General features: G+C 46.2%; 2 protein-coding genes across 4 annotated transcripts in view; one reads left to right on the top strand and one right to left on the bottom strand.

Annotated features, from left to right (window-relative positions):
* Positions 1–1,441: 1,441 nt before the first annotated feature.
* On the bottom strand, positions 1,442–22,603 carry RNF2 (ring finger protein 2). Of its 2 annotated transcripts, XM_064427798.1 has the most exons (8): positions 22,378–22,603; positions 8,702–9,062; positions 8,485–8,573; positions 7,684–7,844; positions 6,356–6,571; positions 5,318–5,590; positions 4,284–4,455; positions 1,442–3,881 (listed from the first exon to the last, which is right to left on the bottom strand). In XM_064427798.1, exons 2-8 carry the CDS (start codon positions 8,775–8,777, stop codon positions 3,780–3,782), a joined length of 1,089 nt encoding a protein of 362 aa, XP_064283868.1. In that variant the 5' UTR covers positions 8,778–9,062; positions 22,378–22,603; the 3' UTR covers positions 1,442–3,779. The 2 variants fall into 2 exon arrangements, with proteins under 2 accessions (XP_064283868.1, XP_064283869.1); XM_064427799.1 differs by lacking the exon at positions 8,702–9,062 and having other exon boundaries at positions 22,378–22,602.
* A 131-nt stretch (positions 22,604–22,734) lies between these two features.
* NIBAN1 (niban apoptosis regulator 1) overlaps positions 22,735–27,498 on the top strand; it is a 77,514-nt gene continuing 72,750 nt past the window's right edge. Inside the window, exons 1-3 of one of the 2 annotated variants that reach the window (XM_064427782.1) lie at positions 22,735–23,321; positions 24,196–24,308; positions 27,272–27,366. In XM_064427782.1, coding sequence (XP_064283852.1) covers positions 24,261–24,308; positions 27,272–27,366 — 143 coding nt within the window. In that variant the 5' untranslated portion in view covers positions 22,735–23,321; positions 24,196–24,260. The remainder of the gene's footprint in view (positions 23,322–24,195; positions 24,309–27,271; positions 27,367–27,498) is intronic. The other variant, XM_064427783.1, reaches the window with a different exon arrangement.

Consider the following 27,498-nt stretch of genomic DNA (forward strand, 5'->3'; position numbering starts at 1 on the left):
TATGAGGGGTTATTATCCTTACCCATCTCTGAAACTTTATAATAGAAGTAACAGGACTAATACACTCCTGATGATGCAAAGCATCCTATGCTCCTGTCAGGCCAGAAGTTGCTGCCTCTTCTACTCTTCAATTCCATATTGCTTTGGTGGAGAATTACTCTCTAATTTCAAAAAGGAAGAACCCACTGAAGGGTTCTTGAATCAGCGATACAGCAACATTTCCTTCAAAAATGTTGTGCTTATAGTTCTTTTCCAAAGATCACCAGGGAGCACTTTGGAAAGCTAAGTGGAAGGAGAGAATTTCATGCTCCCTAGTGGCATTTTTGGGTTTTTAAGTGGATAGTGTTGGCAGACATTGCTTGCAGGTAACACACTTCAGTGTTAGTAGGATAAAAGCAGTCCTAAAGTCAGTTACCTGGGGCAAAGGATTGTTCTGATTACAGTAAAGTAGGTTAAAAAGAAAGTTTAAGTGAAGCCCCTTGTGGGAAATACCTTTGATTACTCTTGCAGCTCCTTTTAAGGAGCCAAAGGTATTGAATACCTTTTCCAAGCCAATGCAACTCTTCCCAGGTATCTGGAAGGGCAGTAAAAGTGAAACTCAGACTTGTCTGTACAGTCTGGGCTCTTTTCCTCTGCCAGACAGGCAGAAGCTGTTGTAATCTGTCAGGGACCAGCTGAAGGGTGTTGGTAACTCAGGCCTCTGGAATTCTTTTCCTATTCAGCAGCTGTCTCTGCTGTTGACCAGGTAGGGTCAGTCCTGCCATAATCACCTGGCAGAACATTACTGTAGGTTTGAGCCTGGAGCTTCGCACATCTTATTCCTCCTTGCATGGATCCACATGGCCAGGAAGCTTTCCTGGGAGCTGAAGCTGTTCAGAGGCAATTTGGGTAACCAGTGGTGGCCCAGAGAGCAGCAGAATTTCTTCAACCAGGCACTGTTCATTTTCAGTGCATCTCAAGAAACTACACTGGGCATACTCAAGCATTGCCTCATAACTCAAGGTGCATCCTTGTGGTGAAGTTGTGGTGAATGTAGAGAGAAAACAAGGAAAGGAACAAAATTTGATCTCTAAATAATGCACCTCAGCCGAAGGGTTGATTACAGTTGCTCTCTGCTGCTATTGACTGAAGCTGCCTAATAGTTAAATGCACCCAAAGTTGCTGGGCTTAACCTGAGTGCTGTGAAAATCCTTCCCTTCCTCAGGCTGCAGGATCTGGTTGGAACAGCAGCACCTGTGACAGGTCAGTGGAAGAGCTGGCACCTTCTGTGTGCCCCTATTTCTCACTCAGGGCTCAGGAGCTGAGCTGCTCTCAGGGGACTGTGACAGCCACCACTGGTGGAGCTGAGCTGCACCTGCACAGCCCCAGGCGTGGCAGCACAAACACTGCCCAAAGGGGGTCCTTTACCACAAGAGGAAGCAGCACTGCAGTTCCCAACAGGTTGTTGATAACATTTTTGCTTTTATTGTCAATTTGAGCATTTCAGTGGGACTTTAGTTGGATAGGAGATAGTTTAGTTGGATATTAGGCTTACCCGTACGTAACACACATTATGTACTTACAAAAGAACATGGCTTTAAAAGGGGGAAGAATAATGGCATTTTGAAAATAAAATAGCTTATAGCACTAAAGAGTCACAGTGCAATCAATGGTTTAATCAAACAACTACATTATATATATAATATTTAAAGAACATAAATATTCAGGAAATTCACTACAACATGAAAATAAAAGCTTCACATTCTCTCACGCTTTTCAAAAGAACTGGAGACAAAGTGACAGCTCCTAGACAGACTGCTCAGCTTCACAACTTCTCTTGCTTAAGGGACTATCTCTCCCCTCAGCTCCCCCCAGGAGGGATGCTGGCACTAATCTAGAAGTTTTCCCCAGTAACTTTAAAGCATTTAGCACAGCCACTCCCCCACCCCCCGTTATATTCCGTGGACATGCACTACAGTCTATACAGCAACGCTTCACAAAGTCAGCAAAAACAGGTCCCTAATAGCTGCCCCTCTGTGCTCTGGGGCCTGAACTCTTCCATTTCATGTCACAAAAGCCCAAGGCTCTCCAGTCAGAGGAAATAATTAAGTTACTCAAAGAAGCCTGTGCAGTTTCCACAGCGGGATAAAGCTGATCTGAACAGCAGCCAGAAGGGACACTATTTACAAGTGCTAGGAAAGCCCAGAGCCAGGGAAGGGCAAGTCCTTCCCAGGAGAATCCCCGAGCAGCAGAATACTTTTGTATCACAAGCCAGAGCCAGTGGGAGTCCAGGCAGGCTACAGGAGGAGTGTAAACCACAGCATGTGGAGTAAAGCCTGGTGCTTCCCACCTACCACCAACTCTTTTTTGCTTCGAGCTTCAGGGGCAAACAGGGGAGGGTTCATCAGCAAGTCTTAGAGCAAAGGGAACCTCATGGTGACAGCTTCCCTTCAGACAGGACATGGGACAGGTCAAGCTGCCCCCTCAGAGCCACAGCAAGGTCCAGAACCAGGGCTGTACATGCAAATGACCAGCAGCAACCTGGCCTTACAGCACAGCCCACTGCCACGTTGGGAAACTTGAGCCTAAATGTAAGACACTAAATGGTAAACTTTGTCAAGTACTGAAGTTGTCTTCCAAAGTGCTAAGCCATGTTTGTTAAAGCTATGGCAAAGTAACAAAAGTAGAGTCTTGGAGCAGCTTACAACTGAAGTCTTCCCTACTCACACTGACACTGGGAAAAGGTCCCTGCTGGGGTGGCACAATTCCCCAAAGCAAAGCATTTTGATGGCTGTGTGCTGGAATTTAGGGGATTTGCTTTAACAAAAAGTTTTCTGGACAGTTCTCCACAGCACATTCAAAACAGAGATCCTCCTCTAGGGAACAGAGCAGGGCTATGAAACATCCAGATTTCCTTCAGTTCAGCTGTGAGGACAGGGCAACACTGCAGGAGGGGCCAGGCAGGAATCAAGACTGGCATGTCCTGCATGGAGAAGAGTTATGGGTTTGGGGTGTTAGGGTGTTTTTTTGACTGAAATAGCCATCAAAAACAAAACCAAACCAATCTGATGAACCACTTTGCACTGAAGTATTCAATTAAGCCCAGTAAACAGCAAGGTTTTAAAGTGTCAAGTTTTCTCACTGCAGCTCTCTTTGGAATCCCAAAATCCCAGGATGGTTGGACTTGGAAGGAACCTTAAACACCATCTCAGTCCAAGCCCCTGCCATGGGCAGCAATACCTCTTACAAGATGCAAAATTCCTTTGTTCACAAGAAAATATCTTAATGAACCTTTCCTAGGGGATCAGATTTCCTCTAGCTGCAAGACTATCCCAAATCCATTCTCTACCAATCAATTCTTCAGATGGATAACAGACACCAAATTCCAACATTTAACACATTCCTTGGCATATGCTACTATTGAATAGACTTCCTTGGCCACCCAACACTCCACACTTCACAGAGGCTACTAGAACTGTATCTGATGGAGCAGAAATCCAGATTTACCTGGACAAAACGAAGCCATTCCAAACCGGAACACTGGATCAGACATCATGCATTAGGAACAAAAAAGCATATCAAACACAGGAATGCACTGGAGGTCATTTAGTCTCCCAGGGAAAAACCAAAAAACCCAACCAAAGACTAAATTAAATACTGTCTAGTCATATTACTGAGTATAGTGAGAGTGCCTGAAGGCACCACGTGTTTTGTCCATGAAGATTCTGGTGGTGCCTTATTTTAATATTAAAGAAGTCGTAGCTATAAAAAGAGTTAGTTCCATCCCAGTTTCCCAGCACTTATTTGTGCTCCTTGGTGGGGGCATAGTACAGTTCCATGGGTTTGTTCACTTTCCAGTACTTCTCACTGACCAGTTCCAGGGAAAAGGAGCCATTTAGCACCTAGAAGAGAACAGCAGAACAGGAACAAATGAGGTCATCTGGTGGTGTGCTGTGAAACAGGCTACTTAAATCAATGCTTAAATGTGTTGGCTTGAAGGAATCACCAATAATGTGGCACAAGTTACAAGCTAAAGATTCTCAAGTGAAGTAATATTTTTCCCCTCTTCAATTTTAACTGGAAAAGAATGGCGTAAGCCAGGTCATGGCTGGTGCCATCGCTGCATTTTCCCCAATTAATTTCTATGCCTCCTTTTCTACCAACCAAGTTTTTCCCAAAAAGCAACTGCTGTGCTGCTAAATAAGCTGGTGGCATGAATTTTCCTGTGAGCCCAGCTGGGTGGGTTTGAGCAGGGGTGCGTGCTGGGCTGTGGCTGGCCAGGGAGCGGGCAGCGCGGTGCTTACGGTGAACTGGCCGGCGGCGGTGGCGATGTAGATGGTGTACTGCTTCTCACTGGCCGTGTCCAGGTTCATCTGGTTGGACTCGCCCTTGCTGCGCAGCTCCTCCAGGGCCAGCCTCACTGCCAGGTACTTGGACAGGTGATCGACCGTGGCGTTGCCCGAGGTCTTGATGTACCTGTGACAGCAGCCAAGGATTCCCACAGATCGTCAGTCATCACTGAGCAGCAGCTGTGGGAAAAGCTTTCTGCAACGCCCCAAATATTAAAGGTCAGCTCTGAAAAAGCTTTTAGAGACAGCTCCCAGCTGAAGCTTTGCATAGGTTTACACACATCACAGAGAGATGTCTCATCAGTGGAGAAAGCCAAGAAAAGACCTGAGGAAACACCATAAAACTACTCACTGCTGTGAGCCAAACTTGCAGTCTGTGCTTGGTCTGGATTATGAACAAAAAAAGTCAGGAAAAGCTGCCAGCCTGCAAATCCTGCTAACACAAAGCTGCTCTGGAAACTGCTGACGCTTATACAAGGTTTGTTTATTCCCAAAGAATCTTAGAGTAAGTACAAAGAGGCTGATATAACACCATCATCCCACTACTGAACTGCAATGCTAGAAATCCTTAAAAACATTTTTATTCATGATCAAAGGCTTAAAACAGCTTATAACTATTTTTTTTTTATAGTAGTTGAGCAGTACCATCTACCTGACTTGGAAGAGAAAGAAGGGAAGAGTGCTTATTTGCATCTGGCCTTGGCACAGGGTGCCCAGAGAAGCTGTGGCTGCCCCTGGATCTCTGCAAGTGTCCAAGGCCAGGCTGGACAGGGCTTGGAGCAACCTGGGCTAGTGGAAGGTGTCCCTGCCATGGCAAGGGGTGGCACTGGATGGGTTTTAGGGTCCTTGCCACTTCATCCTGTGATACAGTTAAACAGGATGTGGTATGACTGAAGTAAATTGATGTTCAGAAGCCCCAAGAAGTGATGGAAAACCAAATCTCCAGGAAATAGCAGCAGAATACCTGGAGATGGCAAGGGGCCACTGACCTTGTCTGTGCACTGTCATCGTTCTCCATGAGGGTGGGGTGAGGCCTGAACACCAGCTCGATCTCACTGGCCCCGTCCATCACGGGATCTATGGCCACAGTGGTGTTGTTGTTGTCCAGCTCCAGCCCAGAGTCATCTGAGGTTTTGGTCCTCTTGTTGCTGGGCCCAGCTTCCTGGTTGCTGTGTGTGGAGGCGTTGCTGCAGTGGGAGCTGTCGCCGTTGTCCTCGGCCCCGCTGCCATTCTCAATCTGCTGCTTCTTGCCCCGCTGCAACCTGGCCACAAACAGGCAGAGATACACCCTGACCCAGCCAGAACCCAGCCAGGTCACAGCACACCTCCTCCCCAAGGGAGGCATGTGCACACGCAAGCACTGAACGTTTCAGAGAGATTTAAAGTTAAAAAAATTACTAATATTAATTCTTCAGTAAAGAAAGATACTCATAGACAGAACTCTCCATTTTTTCATGGCCCTCAAACACCTTTTAGCTATGTTTTAAGACTTTTAACTTCAATTGCAGACCATTATTTTCATCCAAGCATGGATTAGAATTATTACACATTATTAGATTTATCACATCCACATGTGATTAGAATTACCAAATCACACCATGCTTTATAATGCAAAGCTTGGGGCCTTTCTCCCAGCTGGCTCTCTTAGGTTCAAATGCACATAACCATGGTGTAAACACCACATATTCCAGCCTGTCAATTAGGTCACAACTAAGCCCCAAGTCCTGGTATTCTGTGCATTCACTGGCACGTAAGGATAGCATTTGGGTACAGGATTCTTGATGTTATGGTTTCTTATCTAAGACATGATTGGGTAAAGCTAAGCTGCAGTTTCTGTCAGGCTGCCACAGAAGTCACAGGCAGTGATAGACATTTCTGGTAGTAGACAGAAGGTTAAAAATCCTTTTGCCAAAGGTTAAAAATTGTTTTGGCAGATACCAGAGGAGAGGAGCAGATTCTCAAGCTCCACAGGGCACGAGGACAGGCATTGTATTTTTAGCCTAAGGACAAACGAGGTGATTACGTACCTGTTCATAGCCTGAATCTTTAATCCCTCCTCGATGCTGTGACTCAGGGCTTGCTGGTTGTTGTGCTTGCTGATCCTGGCCAGCACCCTCTCCTGATGAGCCTCGTACTCATCCCGGCTCGGGTAAATCTTACTGATGAGAGCGTCGAAATTGGGGTCTGGCCGCAGGGATCTTTTGGAAACGAGCTTTTTGCGACATGTGGGACATTCTTTGTTCCTGGACATGGACAAGAAGGAGGCAAACAACACTTAACTCTCTCCAGCAGTAACAAAAGTCTACCCTGTTGCTTCCATTTTTGGTCAAGGTGCTCGCTAAGACTCAGTATTTATAGTAAATCTGGAAAGGGGCTTCTGTCTCTTGACACATCAGGTAGCTGCAGATATTTAAACAAAGATCCCAAACATATCTCTCCCTGCTGCTCTTTTATTTTAAAGTATGTTTGAGCAAACTATTTAGACTGAAGAGCTCAGAAGTCCCATGTTCCCTTCTTCTCTTAGTTTTCTGAATGGATTTTTACCTAGAAAAAATGGATGACTGATGGACATTATACTGAGGCATAGTCTTAGGAGGAAATTCTTCCCTGTGAGGGTGAGAAGGCCCTGGCACAGGGTGCCCAGAGAAGCTGTGGCTGCCCCTGGATCCCTGGCAGTGTCCAAGGCCAGGTTGGACAGGGCTTGGAGCAAGCTGGGACAGTGGAAAGTGTCTCTGCCCATGGCAGGGTTGGGACTGGATGGGCTTTAAGGTTCCTTCCAAGACAAACCATTCTGGGATTCCGTGATTCCATGATTTCCAACACTCACAGGACACATAATTTGAAATGGTTGAAGGACACATAATTTGAAATGTATTGTTAGGAAAAGGAAGAATAAGGGAAATGAACCCCATTTTTGTCAGTAATGTGTATTTTTGTTTTACTGTTACTGGATCTAAGGGGTGAAAAGAATACAAAAAAGGACTTCAACTCCTTGCAAAAAACAGAATTATGAAATTATTTTTCGTGAGGAAGCAATTTGATCTTCCAGAGATGGCTGAACATAGAAAAACTGGATTTGAAAGGTGTGCTGCACATGCAGAAACTCCCAGTGCACAGTGACTGTCACACATCAACCCCCTGCCAAGGACACTTCCACCTCAAGCGCAGTGGACTGTCCAAGCCTTCTTTCCTCCACAGCGTTCATCCCTCTTCCCGGCAGTGTCCCATCCTTGGCAGTGTCCCATTCCCATGCCCTGGCAGTGTCCTCTCCCCATGCCTTGGCAGCGTTGTCCCCACCGCATCCTGGCAGTGTCCCCTCCCTGGCAGTGTCCCCTCCCTGGCAGTGCTCCCGTACCCGCTCCTGAGGGCAGTGATGATGCAGTCAGCGCAGAAGCGATGCAGACACTCCTTCGTGGTCATGGTGTTCTTGAGCATGTCCAGGCAGATGGGACACATGAGCTCGCTGTGCAGGCTCCGGGGGGACACCACGATCTCCAGGCCATCTGTGATGGCTTCCTGGCAGCAAAGAAGGGAAAGGTTCTTTCCTGGGATTGAGTCCCTTTCTCATGGAGACAGCGTGTTTTACCCGAGGGAACACAGCAAAAAGACACGACACACAAACACATCAAGCACACAAAACCCCAGTGCTGCCAGCCCTGCAACACACAACAAACAGAAGGAGCTGCTGGAGAGGGTCCAGGGGAGGCCATGAAGCTGATGAGGGGTCTGGAGCACCTCTCTGATCAGGAGAGACTGTGGGAGTTGGGCCTGCTCAGTCTGGAGGAGAGAGGACTGAGGGGAATCTCATCAATACACATAAGTATCTCCCAGAGGTGTCAGAGAACAGTGCCAGACTCTGCTCAGAGCTGCCAGAGGGTAAAGCTCTGATGTTTGTAAGGATGTAAAGGATGAGGGGCAATGGCCATAAACTGAAATAGAACAAGCTCCACCTCAACACAAGGAAGAACTTCTTTCCTTGGAAGGTGCAGAGCCCTGAACACCTGGGAGTGGAGTCCCCCTCTCTGGAGACATTCCAAACCCCCCTGGATGTGCCCCTGTGCCACCTGCTGTGGGTGACCCTGCCTGGCCAGGGGTTGGGCTGGGTGACCTCCAGAGGTCCCTCCCAAGCCCAGCAGTCCCACAGCTCTGTGATTACCTGGGGTGTTCTCTGCAGCTCGTACAGACTGAGCTCCCAGGTCTTGCTCAGAGGCTGCGTCCCGTTGGTCTGCACGGCCTGAGACATGGCTGGGGGAAGAAGGGACACGGGCTGAGCACTCAGGTGAGTCTGGCTCAGGATCCTCTCCCCTCCCAAGCCACAGCAGCGTGTGTCCAGCCCAGCAGAGGCTCCAGGGAACACGCGTCCCCCCACGTACCAGGCTCTGCTGTGTCACACAAGGATAATCCCCTGCTTGTACCACTCCAGGAGAACTGGGGGAGCTGCTCAGCCATGAACACTTGGCAAAAATCAATTCAATTGTTAAACAAAAGTGACACAGAACTGAAGGCCAGAGAACATGGGCCACAAATGCCACCTGATGCGGAAAATATTCCTGAAACATCCACTTCCAAATGTGCACATGGGTCAAGCAGGGTCTGATTCCTGCACCGAGGGGAAGGGCAAAATGAGGCAGGACACAGCACACCAGTCAAATGTGCTCACTGGAGCACACCACAAGGCCTTTTCCTTCTTCAAAACACATCCCATGGGCTTTCCCATCAGAAGTTTGAATGATACTGAAAGATCAAGAGAAACACAGTCACTGCATAATTTAAATAATAATTTTTAAAACCCAGAGAAACTGCACTTCTGTTTCATCAAAATTTTAGTACTATTGTATGAGATGAGGCAAAATTACCACACAGAGTCACTGCAGATGTGAAAAAGTCTGCAAAGTGACAGAAGAAAATTATGTTTCTGAATAGAAAATACTTTTATGCTGGGGGAGAGGAGGCATTGCTTCCCATGACTCCAAAAAATGCCTGCCTTGAGCAGGTAAACTTATCGCAGATAGTGGTATGTTTAAAAAAATAATTGTAACTGTGTAAGTGGCAAGACTGCAATTGCAGACCTTTTTTCTAGGTGGAAGAAATAGAAATGCTTTCTTTTATTCCTTTTTTAAATGTGGGTTTACAGATCCTTCAATTCAGCAGCCAAATGCATTTTCTATTGGCATCTATCACATACATTATAATCTATTTTCCAACTCATTAAGTTCTTTATAAAAAGGCCCAAACTCTCTGGAGAACAAGGTCACTATATAAGCTTTAATTAATTGTGAAGGGAAAAGCAAGATAAGCTGTGCAGAGTATTAGATCTAATTCCATCCAGACGCAAAAAATCAGGGTTTTGTCACTTGGTATTTTCCTTCTTTTTGAGGAAGGAGGGAAAAAAAGACTGACATAAAATAGCCACATCTACTATTATGTCTATTAAATAGAATCACAGAATACTTTGGGTTTGAAGGAAGCTTTAAGACCATCCTGTTCCAACCCCCTGTCATGGGCAGGGACATCTTCCACTAGCCCAGGCTGCTCCAAGCCCTGTCCAACCTGGCCTTGGACACCTCCAGGGATCCAGGGGCAGCCACAGCTTCTCTGGGCACCCTGTGCCAGGGCCTGCCCACCCTCACAGGGAACAACTTCTTCCAAAATCCAATGCAAGCATACCCTCTGTCAGTCTGAAGCTCTTCCTCCTTTTTCTGTCACTCCATTTCCTCTCAGAGTCTATCTCCAACTCCAGTTTTACTGTGTAAATATCATGTCCTATAACCACAGTTTGTCACAAGAGACCTGTTCCTCTGTGGGGATCAGAGAAGTCCCATGTCCAGTTAAGACTTCACCAGCCCAGCAGAGGTGAGAAGCCACCACATCCCCAGCTGCAGACTGAAGCACTGGGCTGTCCTGCCAATGTTTTATTTCACTTATTCAGTGTATGAATTTAATGATGGCATTAAGTGACTCATCTCAGCAAAGAAGGGAAACACTGTTTCTCTGTGCTCTAATTTCCACTAATATTTAAGGCAATTCCAGGTGTACAGGAAGCTAAGTGCTCCAGGATAAGGATTTTTAATGTTGTTCTAACAGAGACCAAACATCATCAGTGTCTGCACTGGATACCACTCTTGTGTGCTTTTAAAACTGACACGTTCAATTAACCATCATTTCAGCAGCTGAAAGAAATTCATGAAGCTGCTAATCACAACCCTTGCCAAAACCTGCTGGAGCACACAAACCAAGACAGCAGAGCCCCAGAGGATCCAGCCTGTCCTAAACAAGAGCCTGCTCTCCACATCTGAGTGGAGAGCTCATCCCAGCATCCCCTGTGTGTACAAGTAATTCCTCACCTGAACTCGTGGACTGTCAAAGAACGGAGAACAACTAACACAGAAGAGCAGCTCTGGGGGCCAGGCCATCACCAAACCCATCCATTGCACAACAACCACATTAACACCAACATTTCTTCCTGGAAGGGTGGGCTGGTATTGAAGGGGCTGCCCAGGAGGGTTTGGAGTCCCCATCCCTGGAGGTGTCCAAGGAAGGCCAGGACGTGGCACTCAGAGCTCTGGTGGTAGTGACACGGTGGGGACCTGGCACAGCTTGGACTTCATGATCTTAGAGGTGTTTTTCAGACTCAGTGAGTCTGGAATTTATCCTGCAGCCATGCCTACAAGCCCGAGGCTACACTGCACAGGACTCTGTACAGCTGATGAGTAACTGAGCAGCTTTACTTGAAATCCTTCTCATCTGAGATGCCAAGTGCTTCACTCACCCTAAGGGCTGCAGTGAGGGTACTTTCAAATTTTAAGAAGAAAACCAGTGGCTTTAAAGCCAGCTGAAAGCTGCAGAGATCCACACAACCCATCCTGTCACTACCAAACACCTCCTCTGCCTCTGGCAAGGGAAACCTGAGGAGCAGCAGAAACGTGGTCAATTCAAGCATGCTGGATCAACAACAAAACAAATTATGCTCCATGGAGTTTTTACTCTTCTTGATGATCAGTAAGTAAGCCTGCTCAACTTTTCCCCTGATCCCCTACAACTGCCATAGCTGTATCATTCCTGAAAAATGCATGTGAACGAGGCCTGACTTCTCTTCCCTCTGGCACTGGTGGCTCTCAGATTGGATTGTGTTTCCTCACACTGCTGAAATCTAACCCAGCAACACCCAGAGCTGGCACCAGGATCAAACATTATCCCACAAACAGGAGAGGCATTTTGACCCAGAATTGCACTGACCACGTAACAGCCACCAAGTACCAACCAGCAGTCACAAAACCAAAACCAGTGAACCATTGCTTCAGATGTTGCATCAATGAATTACATTCTCCATTTCTTTGGGGAATTGAGGTGGGAAACACCTCTACATTTAGCTGATTCTTCAGTTTCCTTTTAGGACAGTCCACTGCTACTAGATTTAAAGCAGGAAATCATGTATGGCTCAGGTCACACTGACTGATTGTTTCTAGAGCTACAGAAGTAGGAAGTTTTTCATGAGCTGAAGGAAGATTATCTTCCTGTTCTTGACACTGTTCCGAGGGAAAAATATGAAGTGTAAAGTTTCTACACTGAAGGTACAATAGTCTTTTTATCAACTACTACTGGCAAACAGACAGAAGATAGAGAAAAAATATCAAACCTCACATTTGTTCTTCAGTCCGGAAATTTAGTCCAGTGAAATTTCACATTCCTAACATCACTGACATAATTCACTCTTCCTCTGCATCCCTTTTGGCATTGTTTTTCAAAAAAAGTCTTATATGACAGGTTTGTCACACTCCTTTTCCCAGTTCACACTTTGTGACAGATTTCACATCAACAATACCCACTTTTCCACTGTTCGACATTTTGCATCTTTCCCACTTTATAACGAAGGTGGGATCACTTCTTCACAGTCACACATGTGAGCACCAGGAACAATGTGAAGTCAGACACCCCCATGAGCCTTCCTTGAAAACACTTGTAACACACCACAGCCATAGACTTTTTATCATCCTTTTACCTTTATGACTTGTCTGTTCCCTCTGGATATAAGAGGAAAGCAACCAGTTACACAACAACAGGCTAACTGGGGTGAAACCACACTTACAGAATCACAAAACAATTTGGATTGGAAGGGATCTTAATGATCATCTTGTTCCAACCCCCTGCCATGGGCAGGGACACCTTCCACTAGCCCAGGCTGCTCCAAGCCCTGTCCAACCTGGCCTTGGACATTCCCAGGGATGGGGCAGCCACAGCTTCTCTGGGTAATCTGTGCCAGGGCCTCCCCACCCTCACAGGCAGAATTTCTTCCCAATATCCCATCTAACCCTGTTCTCTGGCAGACCAAACCTCTCTCTCTCAGAGCATCAACAAGTAGTAGTTGTTTGGATTAATGCTGTGGCCAGAGGGCCATTCTTGTCCATCATTAAGAAAACCACCTTAATCAATATTCTATGGACCCCTGCAACCCTTCAGACTGACTCAGTCTTCAGGCACAGCAAAAACCCTAAGCACAAACTCCATAACTACAGGGTACACACATCTGTCACTGTCAAAGCCAGAGCTGACTGGTAAACCAATATATTACACCTCAACAAATCTGAAGAAAACCAGTTGGGATTTAAAAATTTAAGAAAGTAAGTCTTGTTCCTGAAATGCCAGAAAACAGAGTTACAGGAAAAAGTAACAGTAAGGAACACCCTGTCTGGAAGGCTCTTGGATCTCCTGCCTGCTCACTGGCTGGGGTGTCCTTCTTCCCAATGTGCTTGAATAAAAAACTCCAGCAAACTAATATCCACACCTGTTACACACCACATCCACTTCACAACCTCTTACACTGAAATATACTTAATATTTACTCCAACATAATCATGACTGAAGTAGGGTGGGCATTTGGACATCCCACTCCTGAAGCTGTCCAGTAAAAATAAAACCCAGCTAACAGCACTTAGAGCAGACCAGTGAGATCTGTGGGCAGCCAAAGGAGGAGCTCAACACCACCATTTCTCTGCTCCTGCCCTTCCCATCTTACCTTTCACAGGTTTCCACCCTCAGATCCACCAATGAGTAACAGCTCCTTAGTTCTATTGCTGAAAATGTGTCAGTTCTGAGTAGATAACATTTCCTCTGAGCTCTAGCCCAGCACTAACCTGGATGGTGGTCTTGCTTTAAACAGGGAGCAGGGGATGCCATCAGGGATCCCTCACAACCTGGATTATGCTCCAAAATGCTTTGCAGGGCCTGTTTTAGCCCAAGCAAAGGCTAAAGAGCATCTGCAGTGTGGTTATGTCAGCACACCTTGAGATCAGAGAAAGGCTGGAATGGTACCAAGCAGCTGGAAAGAGAACCCACAAACCCAGCTCAGGTGTGACCATAACCACACCACCCCCATTCAACTTTCTGTGATACTTTCATGAAAAAAAACACTTATGAGGAAAAAAAAAATTGCATCAGGCTCTTTAAAAAAAAAGATTACACACATTTTCAGAGAGTATTAAAATCTTAGAAATAACTGATTTCTGTTCCAAGTTATAAAAGGTAAATATTTAGACTTAAAACAGTAAGACAGTTAGACCTCTATTCAGTGTGCCAAATTCAACAGCACCTTCAACCATTTCTGGTTTTTCTTCCTAAGGATTAATTCTTTTAAAAACAGGTATTCATAGTGCAGTTACTTGGAAATTTAACAGGTTTAGAGCTTTAATTTTACTCTCTCTCACACTATGACTAGTATTGGGAACAGAACTGCACGTTTTCACAGAGAACTCAATCATTCATATCGAATCCAATTAAAGCATTCTGAAATTTAAGGGGTTTTTTTTGGTTTTACTTATTGGCTTAGAGCTTGATTTGGAAAAAAATTCCACACAATCTGGAAGACACTATTTGAAGGAATTAAGCTTTCCTGCAGTTCCCTGGCAGTTCAGATAGTTTTACATCCAGTTGTAATCTAGGACTACTGGTGCTAGATTATAATGTAGTATGTTTAGTATTCACTCTGAAGTGATGCTCCTCTCTGGATCAAAAATCCCCCAGGAAAGAGCCAAATCAGGTTCTGGCCTGGAGCTCCTTTTGTTCCCTGCTCTGGAAATCCCTCCTCAGTGACCCTGAACGAGGATGTCACCACACCAGGCTGTGCCTCCCATCCCTCGTTACTGTCACCACTCCTCAAGCTGTCTCTTGCTGAGTTTATAATGCACTTACTCTGGTCATACCCTGATCTCTGAAGGGGTAAACTCAAGACAGGAAGGTCCTACTGAACTGGGTTGAGCTCATTCAGCCATCAGGCCTTGGTTTCCCAATCACCTTTAACGTCACAACATCCCTTACCAGAAGGTCTTCACCTCTGTTTGCAAATTGAATTCCGTATTCTGTGAGCCATGCACAGAGTCATCTTCTCTTGACACAACCACACCTGGTCTATGCTCACAACAAACCCAGCCTCAGGGACTGATGTTCAGAGCTGCAAACAAAGCACAGTGGCTCTGCAGGGCAGCTCCACAGGCAAGGTTCATGTTGTCAGCCTTGCAGACATCCAAGAGATAAGGTCTGACTTGGTATCCATCAGATCCACTGTTACAGGCACCAAAACCCCATTTAAAATCTCCCCCCATGAGCCAGATATAAAGCAACAACTACTCAATGTAATAAATCCAAAATGAGAAAGTATTTCCCATGACAGAAGGTGTATGGACAGAATACACTGCTAAGAAGTGCTGAGCAGTAGAATCCACAGAGGAAGCTAATCCTACCTGAAAGCAGAAAGCCACAGCCCAGGGGTCACCAATAACAGGTCACTTGAGAGGGGCTGTGGGATGTCCACTCTGGGACACAGCCACACTTGTGTGGTAGTGACCAACCTGATCAGCTGGCCCTGCTTTTGCCAGGGGATTGTACTGGGTGGTCACTGGAAGTATCATCCAACCCAAACTATTCTGTGGGGTTATCTCCCTATCAGAGATCTTTATCCTTAGTTTTGCTGTGCAGACAGTGACAGACGAGAGAAGCCAACAGCAAGTGACAGTGATCAGCCAATAAACCACTGCCACAACAAAGAGTGGAGAAAGGTGCACATGACCTGCTCCTGTCCTCACACCTTTTACAATCCAGGTGGCCAAGTATCATCCTATGAGATCCTCCTTACCCACAAAAGAAAGGCTTCTGGGGACAACAGTGACCACCAGATTTATACAGAGCAGAATCCATTTGTCTCAACTATGCAGAAACAGCAACAAGGGAACTGGGCCCTCAGACACCTGATATGTTATAAAGAATATCCAACAAGTCTGCTTAAAAATGGGAGTTTCCTCCACAAACTCATGATATAGCCACACATTTAAGAAAAAGAGCACTTAGAATAGAGCTGTAAATGGTGCAGATTAGCTGTCAAACTGCAAATTCCTGAGGATCAGATAGAGATTAAACATCAGTGTTATCAAGTGAACAGTTCCAGCTATTCATGGAATACCCTGAAAGCACATTGGTGGGCTAATTTCAAAATGATTACTAAACATTTTATCAGTTAATACTGATAGGAATGTGAGCTCCTTTGTAAATGCCTGCTATGGTTAAAACTGAGTAGTCCACAGCACTTCCACAGAGTGGAAATATTTTTCATTACAAATATATTTTGCAATATATTGCAAATACATTAACTAGAAGTCTATCATGTGCAAAGCACAACCACCACCAATTAAAAGACTGCTAAAGAATGCAAATTAATACAAACTATGAAGCTGAAACTTCACATACCAATTACATACTTCAGAAATGGACTCTGGTAACAATTAACAGGTTTTTACATGGTCCTTTCTACCTGTTCAGCTTACAAGCAAACACACCCTCAGACTGTGTGTGGGGGACAGAAACTCTGAATTAGTTAAAAAAGGAGGAAGAAGCTACATATAATCATATCATCATAGAATCATGGAATGGTTTGGGTTGGAAAAAACCTTAAAGCTCATCCAGTGCCACCCCTGCCATGGGCAGGGACACCTTCCACTGTCCCAGGGTGTTCCAAGCCCCGTCCAACCTGGCCTTGGACACTGCCAGGGATCCAGGGGCAGCCACAACTTCTCTGGGCACCCTGTGCCAGGGCCTGCCCACCCTCACTGGGAACAATTCCTTCCCAATATCCCATCTAACCCTGCTCTTCCTGCTTTAAAACCACGTGGCCCTTATCTCTTATGGACCATGGATCCATGCTCTATGATGGAAAGAAACCATCCCACCAGCCACTCCTGGGCAACAGTGTGGCTGGGAATCAAGACAGGGATCGGATTCATGTCAGGGCATGATCATGTCAGGGATCCCTGAGCTGGCTTTAAAAGCACCTGCATCATTAGAGCCCTGACCACCAGCAATGACTTTGTGCCATTCCAACTTCAGTTCCAACTGAAGTGATGCTCACTGAAAATTAAACATGTGATAACCACTCTGACAATCCCAATTTAACAGTGTCTGCACCTGGCTCCCTGCCATCCTGTTTTCCTACTTTATTTACAGAAGGAAATGAAGAGATTAACATTCAAATGTTTTGATCAATTATATCAATAGGCCCCACTATGGCCGAGAAAACAATTTAGCTATAATAAAACCAGAAAATTAATACTAAGACACAAATTTTACATTTGGATAGGTAAACTCTCACTGAATGTCAGATAGTGAGTGAATGTACAATGGAGAAGCTACTAATGCAATAAAACTATCTGTAAATACATGAGTGACAAATGTTCCCCACACTCAAGACTGTGCCAAGTGCTACATTTAAAATACTGAGAAATCCAAGGTTTGTCACTCTATAAAGAGCAGTTAGCAAAGAGACACAACCTCAGTGCAGCCCTAGAGCACTCCCAGCCAGGAGGGAAAGATGTATCATTAATTCAAGACCACAGACTCAAAAATGTCCCAAAACAGCCAATAAAACTGAGGAATGCAGAGAAATCCAAGGCATCAGTGCAGTTTAACAGCCCCCACAGTTGGAAACACCAAAGACCTTCTCCCAGCATGACTTTCCCTCTCAGTCATACCACAGCAGAGGTTTTCATTTCCTTGATAACTAGTCCCAAATTCCCATAAACTTAGCATTTCTCTTCATCATTTAAAAAAATCCTCCCTTGAAAAGCAAGTAACAACACCTAATACTGTGATTATGGAATCTCTGGAAGGCTGCTGGACAGATGACAGCTGACTGAAATAACACTGGCATTTCTGAAACCCATGGGCTTGGAAGCACATGGTCTTTTACAGCTTCTTGGCTGTATTTACTTCCCTAAGAATGTGTTTTGCCTTTGAGGTATGGAATCTTGCAGCTAACAGCCACTCACAATTCCCTGGCCCTGAGATGGATCAATGCATGGAGCTGGGCAGCATTTCCAATCTGGCTGTCAAGCTGCTGCTCCTGGCCTGGAGACACTGGGGTGTGACCTCACACAAACCATCTGCTGTGCATCTGGACACCTCTGGAAGGGCTCCATGAATCCCATGCTGACAGAAGTGGCCAAAGGGAGATAATCCTCCTGGTTTAGATGTCAAGGGCAACAGGGGAAAATAAAGTACCAAATTAAACTGTTGATCAAACTCCAGGCTGTTTTATGAGTGTGGGGAACAGCCATGTACTTCTGGACACAACACAAAGGACTGACTGATTTTAGGTTGGTGCTTCTCTGTATATTTACAGCAGGAAAGTGTAGCAGCATTGAAGCAGCCTGAGCCCAGGTACATCCCTCCTGTGGAGCTGAGGCTCAAATTTCAGTTTATTCTAACAAGGTCTGTACTCTGTATGCATCTGGCCTTTTCACACCACCTCCCAGATCTCTCCATTCCTGCCAGTAACCTTCAGTCCTCAGTGTCAGCTCCTTATTCCCCATTCTGTACCCTACCCTCCAGGACATCTCCTCAGCTAGAAAAACTGGAATACATAAAAATACCATGACATTTCCAGAGAACTATCTATATCATCAGTTGCCTCTAAGGTGTCCAGAATTCACCTGCTCAAACTCATCACATGTCAAACCCAAGCTATTCCTAAATTACAAAGCTTAGCTTTTTTTTAATCTTAAAGGATTAATTTGAAAACTTTTCAGGTTTCACACACAGACAAAAGCAAACATTGCCCACTGTTCTAAGGCATCAGACAGTAAGATTATTTTAATCATTAGAGCTCATATCCTGGAACTTAGCCTTTCCCATCACCTATATCTCATCCAAAGCAGTATGAAAATAGGCTACAACATTAATGCCTTCTGCTAGGAGTAGAAACAAACGCCAAAACTGTTACAGGAACAGCAACTTTTCACTGCTGATGTGGGTCAACAGATCAGGCAAACACTTGACCTCAAACGTGCCAAAGAACTTTGCCAAGAATTCATATAAAAAGGAAAACAGCCAATACCAAGTTATAATTTAGCCCTGTGAAGCAATAACATTAAGCAGAGCTCTGGGGGGAGTGAGTAGAATTGTGATTTTATCTGCTGCTTGTTAAATTTTACGCCAAGTTTTTCAAATTATGAAGCATGGTACTGTATAGTATGTTTGTGACTACCCAGGTGAGTTTCAAAAATTAAGTTCTTTATCTCTTAAATTAACCTTGGACTTCAGAATTAATCACCAGCTAGGAAGGAGAAAAGCCAAAGTTCCTTTCTAAAATTCATTTCAGTGCTCTATCAGATCAGAACAGGAGGGATAAAGGACTGAAAACTTTTGGGAGCAAACAAAAGTAAAGCTTCAAACTCCAGAAAGTTGAATCCGTCACAGCAACTAAATTGTATAAACAATTCATGATATGTGTTGCCTTAGGATATTTTTAATGAGGTTTAGTTTTTAATTTTTCCTCGCCCTGCTCTGCTGGCACGTTTTTTTGAGGCTAACCACTCTCTTATTGTGTCCTTGAAGTAACAGCTGCCAAAAGCAAGACCTGAGCACTTCAATTAGTAAGGTGAAGTTTAATCATTTCAGTACCTATGTTGTGGCCTTTCAATTTTCTGTGCATTTTAACAAAATTCTATGAACATCCATGCACAACAATTCAGAATCTTTTGCATCTTCACAGATGCTGTGAGTGGTTCTGCCAGAGGTATGTGCAGGATTCCAGGTTCCTTCCAAGAGCTGTGTTAGAGAGCCATAAGGATTGCTCTCCCACTTGGCAGTGAAGCTACAACCAACAGTGACAGAATTTTCTTCATGAGAACAAAAAGACAGCTTGGTTATTAATAAACAGAAAATAAACTCCCCCACAACACCTGAGAGACAAAAAGACTCAAGCAATTTTATGTCTGATTGACTTAATAGCTACAATAAATATATAAAAGCAAAACAGTGAATTTGGCAAGCAGGCAGCTCTCACCTAAAACTGGGCAACAGCAAAGAACAATTTGTGTTTCAAGGACTCCCTCACAAGTAACACTGTCCATTTTGTGAACAGTACTACAGGAGCAACACTTAACACAGTTTAACCCAATGCTTACACAAAACAGTGCAATGTTATCCCCAAGAGACGAAGAGTAAAGAATTATTAGGTTTTAATTAGTGAGCAGAACACTACTGCTAACTCCCCGCTGTCTGCAAGAGAGCTCCAGGATCCACAAGTGGGGGAGAAGCAGACAGGGGTAATTCCTAAAATATTTCTGCACTGCAACAAGTCTAAACAGCTCCACAATATCAAATGCTGCTCATTCCTTCGAAAATTAAGAATTTTAGCTCTGACAGCCAGTTATTTGAATTAACAGAAAACCAAGCAGAAGCAAGCTGAGGCTCAACAGCATCTCTTCACCAATCTCTTTACTCTCTGTCTGCATCATTATGAAACTGCTGACCGATTCAGAAAAAGAATAGGTAAAAGGTATTTAAGGAAAAAAAAAAAGTGGAAGGAATTCCTTTACTCCAATGCTTTTTTCATGCATGTTCCTAGAGCTGCTGCTTCAGTAAGAGGAGATCCAGTGCTCCTAAGAAAAATACAACTGAGCAGTCGCAGACTGGAGTCTCATATTTAAAGCTCCTTTCCCTCCCCCATTACATTTTTTTTTGTAAGCAAAGAGTTAAAAAATGAAGAAATTCACTTATCCTAATATCTCTTTCACATATTAGACTAATGGCTTTCCTGTAGCCTATATTTCTATTCAATGACAGCAGAGCACTGAAAATGTCAGAATTCTCCGATCACCCAAGATGCCCAGCCAAGTCTTTACACTCAACCCATTACCACTCATCACTCCTAAAACACAAAGCATCATTGACCAAGGGAATCCCATGCAATTTATTTTGCTGGCACCTGCATATTATTTCACCTCTAAGACGTGACAGAAAGTGCTTTTCTTGGCAGCTGCAGTAAGGCTCGTGCTTCAAATATTTGAAGCCAAAGGCCAACAATTTTAGCCACTGAAGAAGTGAAAAAATAGCTCCAATACAATGTCTGTGTCCCTCTATTATCATAAACTTGAATGCAGACAACAAAATTATTAAACACTGTGAGTGTGCAGTTATTAAGCACAGTGACATTCATGGGGGCAGTGAGGTTTAAAGATGCTCTTGATTTGTCTGTCATTGCTGAAAGGCACTGTCACAGAGTCATACCCAGCCCCAAACTCGAACCTGACACTGCAGCTCGTGCTGTCCAGCGACAATTCCTCCCATCTCCGGACAAATGATAAAGCTAATCCTTCCAACAAATATTTTTAATTCAAAATATACTGCTTATCCATATCCGCTGCTGTCACAGCCAGCGCCTCTGTCTTCGCTGACAGCTGAATGTCAGCTCTGAGCTTGACATGATGTATAAGAAAGTCAAATTATCTCATTACACAAGTTTTTAATGGAAACACAGATGAATACAAATCAGAGCACCTCTGCAGGGAACTCCTATGACAAATCGAGTCTTTGTCACTGAATGAATGACACTTGACGAAAGAATTCTCCCCAAGCAATAATAATTTCACCTGCACACCAGTCACGGTTTTTCAAACGCAAGCAATTCCCTTTGATCCTTAAAAGCCCATGTGCAGTGCATGGTTATCACAGAGAGCTACAACCACTTCCAAACAGGGCTGGATTATGAATTATATTGGAAATCATCTTTCTCCACTAGCTGTCCTCTGGATTTCTGTGGAATTAGACACTTGATCCAATTATTTTCCATAGAAGAGGGTCTGAAAAACAAACAGCCTACAAAAATCCCGAGAAGAATATTGCTGAATGCATGTTCCATAAACACAGGTGCCATAGGGTTGGCGCAAGGAAGGCAAGCGATCCAGAAGAGCTCCTGCAGAATGTAAAACTTGGCAAGAAGCAAGTGCTAAATTCGTACGGGAAGCAGCGGGAGCGATGTGGAGGGAGGAGACACATCCTCAGCTCCCGGCACAGCGTCCTTCTGCACCTGCTGCCCTGTGGGAAGCGACATTTTCCCGGGAGCAGCCGGGGGGCTCCCAGCCCCACTTCGCGAGCATCACGCCCCGCCAGCACCGCTCGCCACGGGCTCCGGGACAGACAAAAGACCGGGAAGGCCGAGCTATAAATCACAGCAGGATGGCAGTGCTCGGCGGGGCGATGCGCAGAGGCGGCGGGAGCGGCTCGGGGCCGTGTCCGTGTCCGTGTCCCTGAGCTGTCCCCTGCCGGGGCTGGCAGCGGCCGTGCCGCGCTCGCCGGCTGCTGCTGCGCTACTGCGGCTGCGGTGGAGCCGCGCGTCCTGCCACTGCTGCAGCTGCACACATGCACCTACACATGCATCGCTATGTGCACGTATAGCGAGACAGCTGCGTGCATATAGGTATGTGCGTACAGATGGATCCCCGGCTGCCCCGGGCTCGGCAGCCCCACGCCAGCCCTGGGGGCGGCTCGGTGCCCCGCGGCCCTGCAGCACGGCCGGGCTGAGGGCAACGGGGGCTCCAGGCTGCCATGGGGCCGCTGGCCACGGCTCCTCCCGGACACCCCGACCCCCGCCCCGCCGGAATAGCCCGGCAGCCGCCCGGCCGGCTCCCCGCGCGGGGTCAGCCCCGCTCGGACACCGCGCACAGGCGCCCGCGGCTCCGCACCCGCCCCGGTCCCGCAGGGACAAGAGCCCCGCAGGAGCGCTCACCGCCCGCCGCTGCCGCCTCGGTCCGTGGCCGGCGGTGCCGCCGCAGCCCCCGCAGCACAATATGGCGAGCGGCGGCTCCGCAATGGAGCTCGGGAAATAGAGGGGAGTTACATATTCATGGCCGGGGCTGGGCAGGGGGAGCGCGGACGGGGCCGCCGCGCCCGGGCCGCCCCGCGCCCTCCTCCGCCTCCTTCACGGCCGGGGCGCGGCGGCGGCTGGGGCTGCTCGCTGCTTCCCCCGCCCTGCCCACCCCTCCGGCCCCGCCGCCAGCGCTCCATATCCTTTTCCCTTCCCTTTCCTTTCCCGGGATGCGGCACCGCGTCCTGCGGGGCTCCCTCCGCACCACTGCCCCTCTCCACTGACCGCCCTCCCCGGCCGGGGGCAGCTGAGCTGCGCCAGGAGAGGCTCAGGTCGCACATCTGGAGGAATTCCTTCCCGGAAACGGGGATTAGGCTTTGGAGAGGGCTGGCTGCCCAGGGGGGCGGTGGAGTCACCGTCCCTGGAGGTGTTTAAGGGAAGGCTGGCTGTGGCACTTGTGCCATGGCCTGGTTGACAGGTTGCCCTCGATGATGCCAGAGGTGTTTCCCAGCCCCGGTGACTCTGTGGTTCCCGCAGCCGGCCCCGGGGTGGCGGTGCCCGGAGCGGGGCTGCCCGAGCAGCCCCCGCTGTCCCCGGGGAGCCGGGTGAGCCTGCGGGCCGCAGGAATTGGGTGAGTGCCGCCTCATTCCCCGCTCTGCGGGCAGGAGCGGCTCCGCACCGCGCTGCCCTGAGGCGGGATGCACGGCCTCGGCCGGGCTCTGCTCCCTGAGCTCCGTGTTCGGACGCCGCTGCCGGAGGGACGTGCCCGGAGGCTGTGGGGAGCAGCTGAGCCCCGGCGGGCAGGGCAGCGAGGCGCCGGGCCCAGCGCCATGCCCTCACCCCTCAGACGAGGCACAGGAGCTGCGGTAAGGCTCGCGGTGTTTCTGTTTACGATACACCTTCAGGTGCTCTCCAACATCTCCCGCCCTCTCTGCGTGAAATAAACATGAAATAAACGTTTGTCTTCCCGTGTCTGCGTTTTAACGTTTGGTAAATTAAAATTGTTTTTATGAGCTTTGGGGTCTTCAGAGGTGCCTTTACTGGTCTTGGCATTAACTGTTTTATAGCGATAGCAAGGCAGCGCACTTAGTGTAATTAAATCTGGTGTGAGTAAAAAGTGAACAGAGAACAGACGTGAGTTTGAATTAATACTTCAGTCTTTAATCATGCAGCAACATAATTAAGATTATTCGATATGGAGTATTTAAGGCAATTCAATACAGAGTATTTAAGGCAATTCAGTATGAAGTAAGTTTTCCTAGAGTGTTATAGTTAGTGTTCTCATAATTAGGATATTTTAAAAGTCCTGGTTTGGACCTTCACCTCTCCTTGCAAAACTTCACATATTTTTGAGAAATTCTAGCCTAAGTCAGGTTATTCCTAAGGAACTATTTTTATGGAGTAACTTTCACTCCCTCACACCCCTTATGACCTATACTGCCACCTATATAATTGATCCTTACAAGACACTGATAAGTTAGTCAGGGATAACATCTCTGTTTTCTAAGAGTGATGAAATGTCTCAGATAAATCTCAGAGGGAGTCAGCTGTGGACAAGATTTAACAGTCCTTGCTCTTGATTTGGTTTCTTAAAGAACCAAACTTTTCTGAAGTGGGTTGTGTTGAGCTCTTTCAGTGTTAAAATTCAAAGCTGGTATACAGAATGGAATAAGAGATTCTGATACATTCCTCTCTTTAGAATGACACTAGTCAGAACTAATGACTGAAATTTTCCTCAAGTTTCAGCTATTCATCAGCGCCGAGGAAGGGAAAATGTTGTCTGGCAAGTTATTGTGGTACCAGAAATGGCCTTTGGTAAAAATTGCTTCTCGTTAATTGCCTGCAGCACTGAAGTGAGTGAAGAAGTTCTGATACTAATGTACCACTGTTAGTAAAATTTGTTCTATGTGAGAAAAGCTTAATGCTGCAAAAATAAAATTTGCAAAATGAGAGCACGCAGTTGTCAGGAAGGCAGATCTCCAAAGGCAGATGGAGTGCAAGGTGAGTTGGAATCACAGAATCCCAGAATGGTTTAGGTTGGAAGGGACCTGAAATTCATCTCGTTCCAACCCCCTGCCATGGGCAGGGACACCTTCCACTGTCCCAGGTTGCTCCAAGCCCCATCCAGCCTGGCCTTGGACACTGCCAGGGATTCAGGGGCAGCCACAGCTTCTCTGGGCACCCTGTGCCAGGGCCTGCCCACCCTCACAGGAGGAAATCTGGTGTAATGCAAAACTATACACTGGCATGGCATGTAAATTAACAAACTGTAAACATTTCTAGGAACCTTTTGCTGAAACATGCAAAAAGAAATTACATTTAAGCAGCACTAATGGTGTCCAGCTCACTGTATTTCTAGGAATATTTACTTGATTCTGTTTTATATTTCCTGGATGATTTAATAGTGGCACCATGGATCTCCTCTGCAATGTGGTGTTCTTGCTGCTTTTAAGGATGTGAGAAAAGGCTGCCAAGTACTTTCCAAGTGCAGGCTGTCCTCCTGCCAAGACATCAGCATGAGGGTTTTGTGCTCAGGGCAGCTGTGGTGCAGATGCAGAGCTGTGCTCCCCAGCAGGAGCCCTGCTGGCACAGGGACACTGCTGTCATGGCCAGGGGATTGGGGAGCATATCCCTCGTGCTCAGCACTCCCTAGATCATATCCAGACACTCTGTCCAGTTTGGGGCTCTCCCTGCAAGAAAGGCCCTGACAGACTGGAGGGAGGGAAGCAAGGGAGGCTGCCAGGATGGCTGGGCTGGAGAACCTCCCCTGGGAGGAAAGGCCATGGGAGCAGGGCTTGGTCAGCCTGGGGCAGGCAAGGCTTTGGGGACCCTACACAGCCAGCCCCTTCCTGGGAGGTTATTGAGCCAAGGGGAGAGTTGACAAGAAGCCAAAACAAAAAAGTTCCACAGGGAAAACCTGTTCCCCATGAGGACACTCAACAGCAGCACAGTTGCCCAGCCAAGTTGTGCCATCTCCAACCTTGGAAGTTTTCCAAATGCAGGCAGTTCAAGGCCTGAGTGGCCTGGTCTGACCCCAGAGCTGACCAGCTCTGAGCTGGAGCTTGGACAGGGACCTCTGAGGGCCCCTCCAGCACAAGTTATCCTGTCATCCTGTGATTTTGCACTTGGGTGCAGACCTGAAAGCCTGGGAGATGGATATATTGTATTTCAATAGAATACAATGCTCTGTGTTGGGAGCATTTTTGTTCTCTGCAGCAGGTAGCAAAACCATGCAGCATGAGAGCTGGGAGAGCTTTCATCAGCTCCTGCTTTCCACTGTTCCTGCTGTAATGGAAACATTTCTTCTGCTCCTTGCAGCAGCAAAATAATAGTAATGAAAATTACTCCAGTCAACTGAGACATATTGTTTCCATGTCGTCCTTTCAGGTGAAATATTTATTACCTGTTAAAGTGATTGAAGGTCACCTGTTCATTTCCTTTCAGAAACCAGCATAGAGAGGGAAGGAAGAGAAAATACTCATGTTTTAAAAATCTGGAGGCAGAGAACTGTAAATAGGAGGCAAAAGATGGGGAAAATCAGGAGAAAATGTCCATGTTGGTGCATTACTCCACTGTGGTACACTACAGTAAAGCAAGATAAGGGTATAAATAAATGATAGCAAAGGAAAGCTAAATGGGCCTTGGTAGGATGAGGTAAGGTCTGCCCTATTAGTAGTAAAATAATCATTTTCCCATGTCAAATGCCCCTGTCAGAGCAGGAGGGATTTCTGAGGCATTTTGTGCAGGATACAAAGTGTGTGCAGAGCAGCTTTGCTCAGGATCAACTCAGGTGCAATGGGGCAGGAGGAAAAGGCACTGAGGTTCTTCTGAACTAGCTCTGGCTCAGGACCAATGGCTTTGCTACAGTTTAAGATTTAGATTCTTTTAAAATAAAGCAGAGCAAGCAAGCTGTGTGATCTTTAATGAAAAATGTTTGATGTTGTGAATGGGAAAGAAGAGAAATTAACACAGCACGGATTGGTATTGTGGTGGTAGCTGTGATGTGCCTCTTCCTCTTCCCAGAGCTGTAGCAGTCTGGTCAGAATGTCCAGTGGCAGTCAAAGGGAAAAGCCCTTTTCTGGATCATAAGAGACCTGCAAGATAATACCCTAGTGATACATCTGCAGAACTTTGCAGATTGTGGCTCTATTTTGAGGCTTGTAGACAAAATAATAATTTTAAAAATAAGTGAGAGGGAGAGTTGGGGCAGATTACTCGCAAAGGTAACAGGAATAAAGGCAAATTGTAACAGAATCCATGTTGCTCAAGGATCAAAATGTACAAATTAGGGATTCTATCAGCTGTATTCCTCTGGAAAAGAAGCTTGGCATGAGACATTACATGCTCTTCAGTATTCAGGCCCTGCCATTATTAAGTATTTGCTTTCAAAAAAGTCACTTAAAATCAGTGTGTTGTAGCCAGCATTTGGACAGTCAGTGGTGACCCTAGAGGGAAAGATACTGCTAAAAAAAACAGTTGGTAAATCCAGAATGAGCTGGGAGTGGAAGAGATAGGAGCAGGTAGTAAAAGAGTGGATCTCTTTTACTTTTTAGGAAGGGTCTTCTTTTCTCCCCTCCAGTGTATCCCAAAAATTTCAGTGTACTTGATCCCGATAGAGCTTTAGTGGAGAAATGCTCTGCTCAGTTAGTGAGCAAGCAGGGACATCAAATCTTCCACCTTTGATGGGAACAGTGCCAGGCAAAGTTCTTTAATGCACATTGATTATAAGAAGGCAGGGGAAAAAAAAATCTCAAATAACTCTAAACTTGCAATATAACAATATATTAATAATATAATAATATTTTATTTTTGACAGCTTCAGGGGCAGGAAGAATTCCAGTGTAGGCACAAGAAGAACAATCTCACAGACACAGCAGGGGAGCAACAGCAGGACACTGCTATCAGTGACTGGTAGTAATTCAGAAGTGTTTTCATAGCGGCATTCAACTGCAGGGTTCAGAAAGGGATTGTATCAGCAAAGTAAAAACAGAGGTCAAAACTGGCCAAGAATTGGAGGAGTAGCTGCAAGATACTATTATCTGC

This window comes from Passer domesticus, chromosome 7, assembly GCF_036417665.1.
Source record: "Passer domesticus isolate bPasDom1 chromosome 7, bPasDom1.hap1, whole genome shotgun sequence".
Taxonomy (NCBI): domain Eukaryota; kingdom Metazoa; phylum Chordata; class Aves; order Passeriformes; family Passeridae; genus Passer; species Passer domesticus.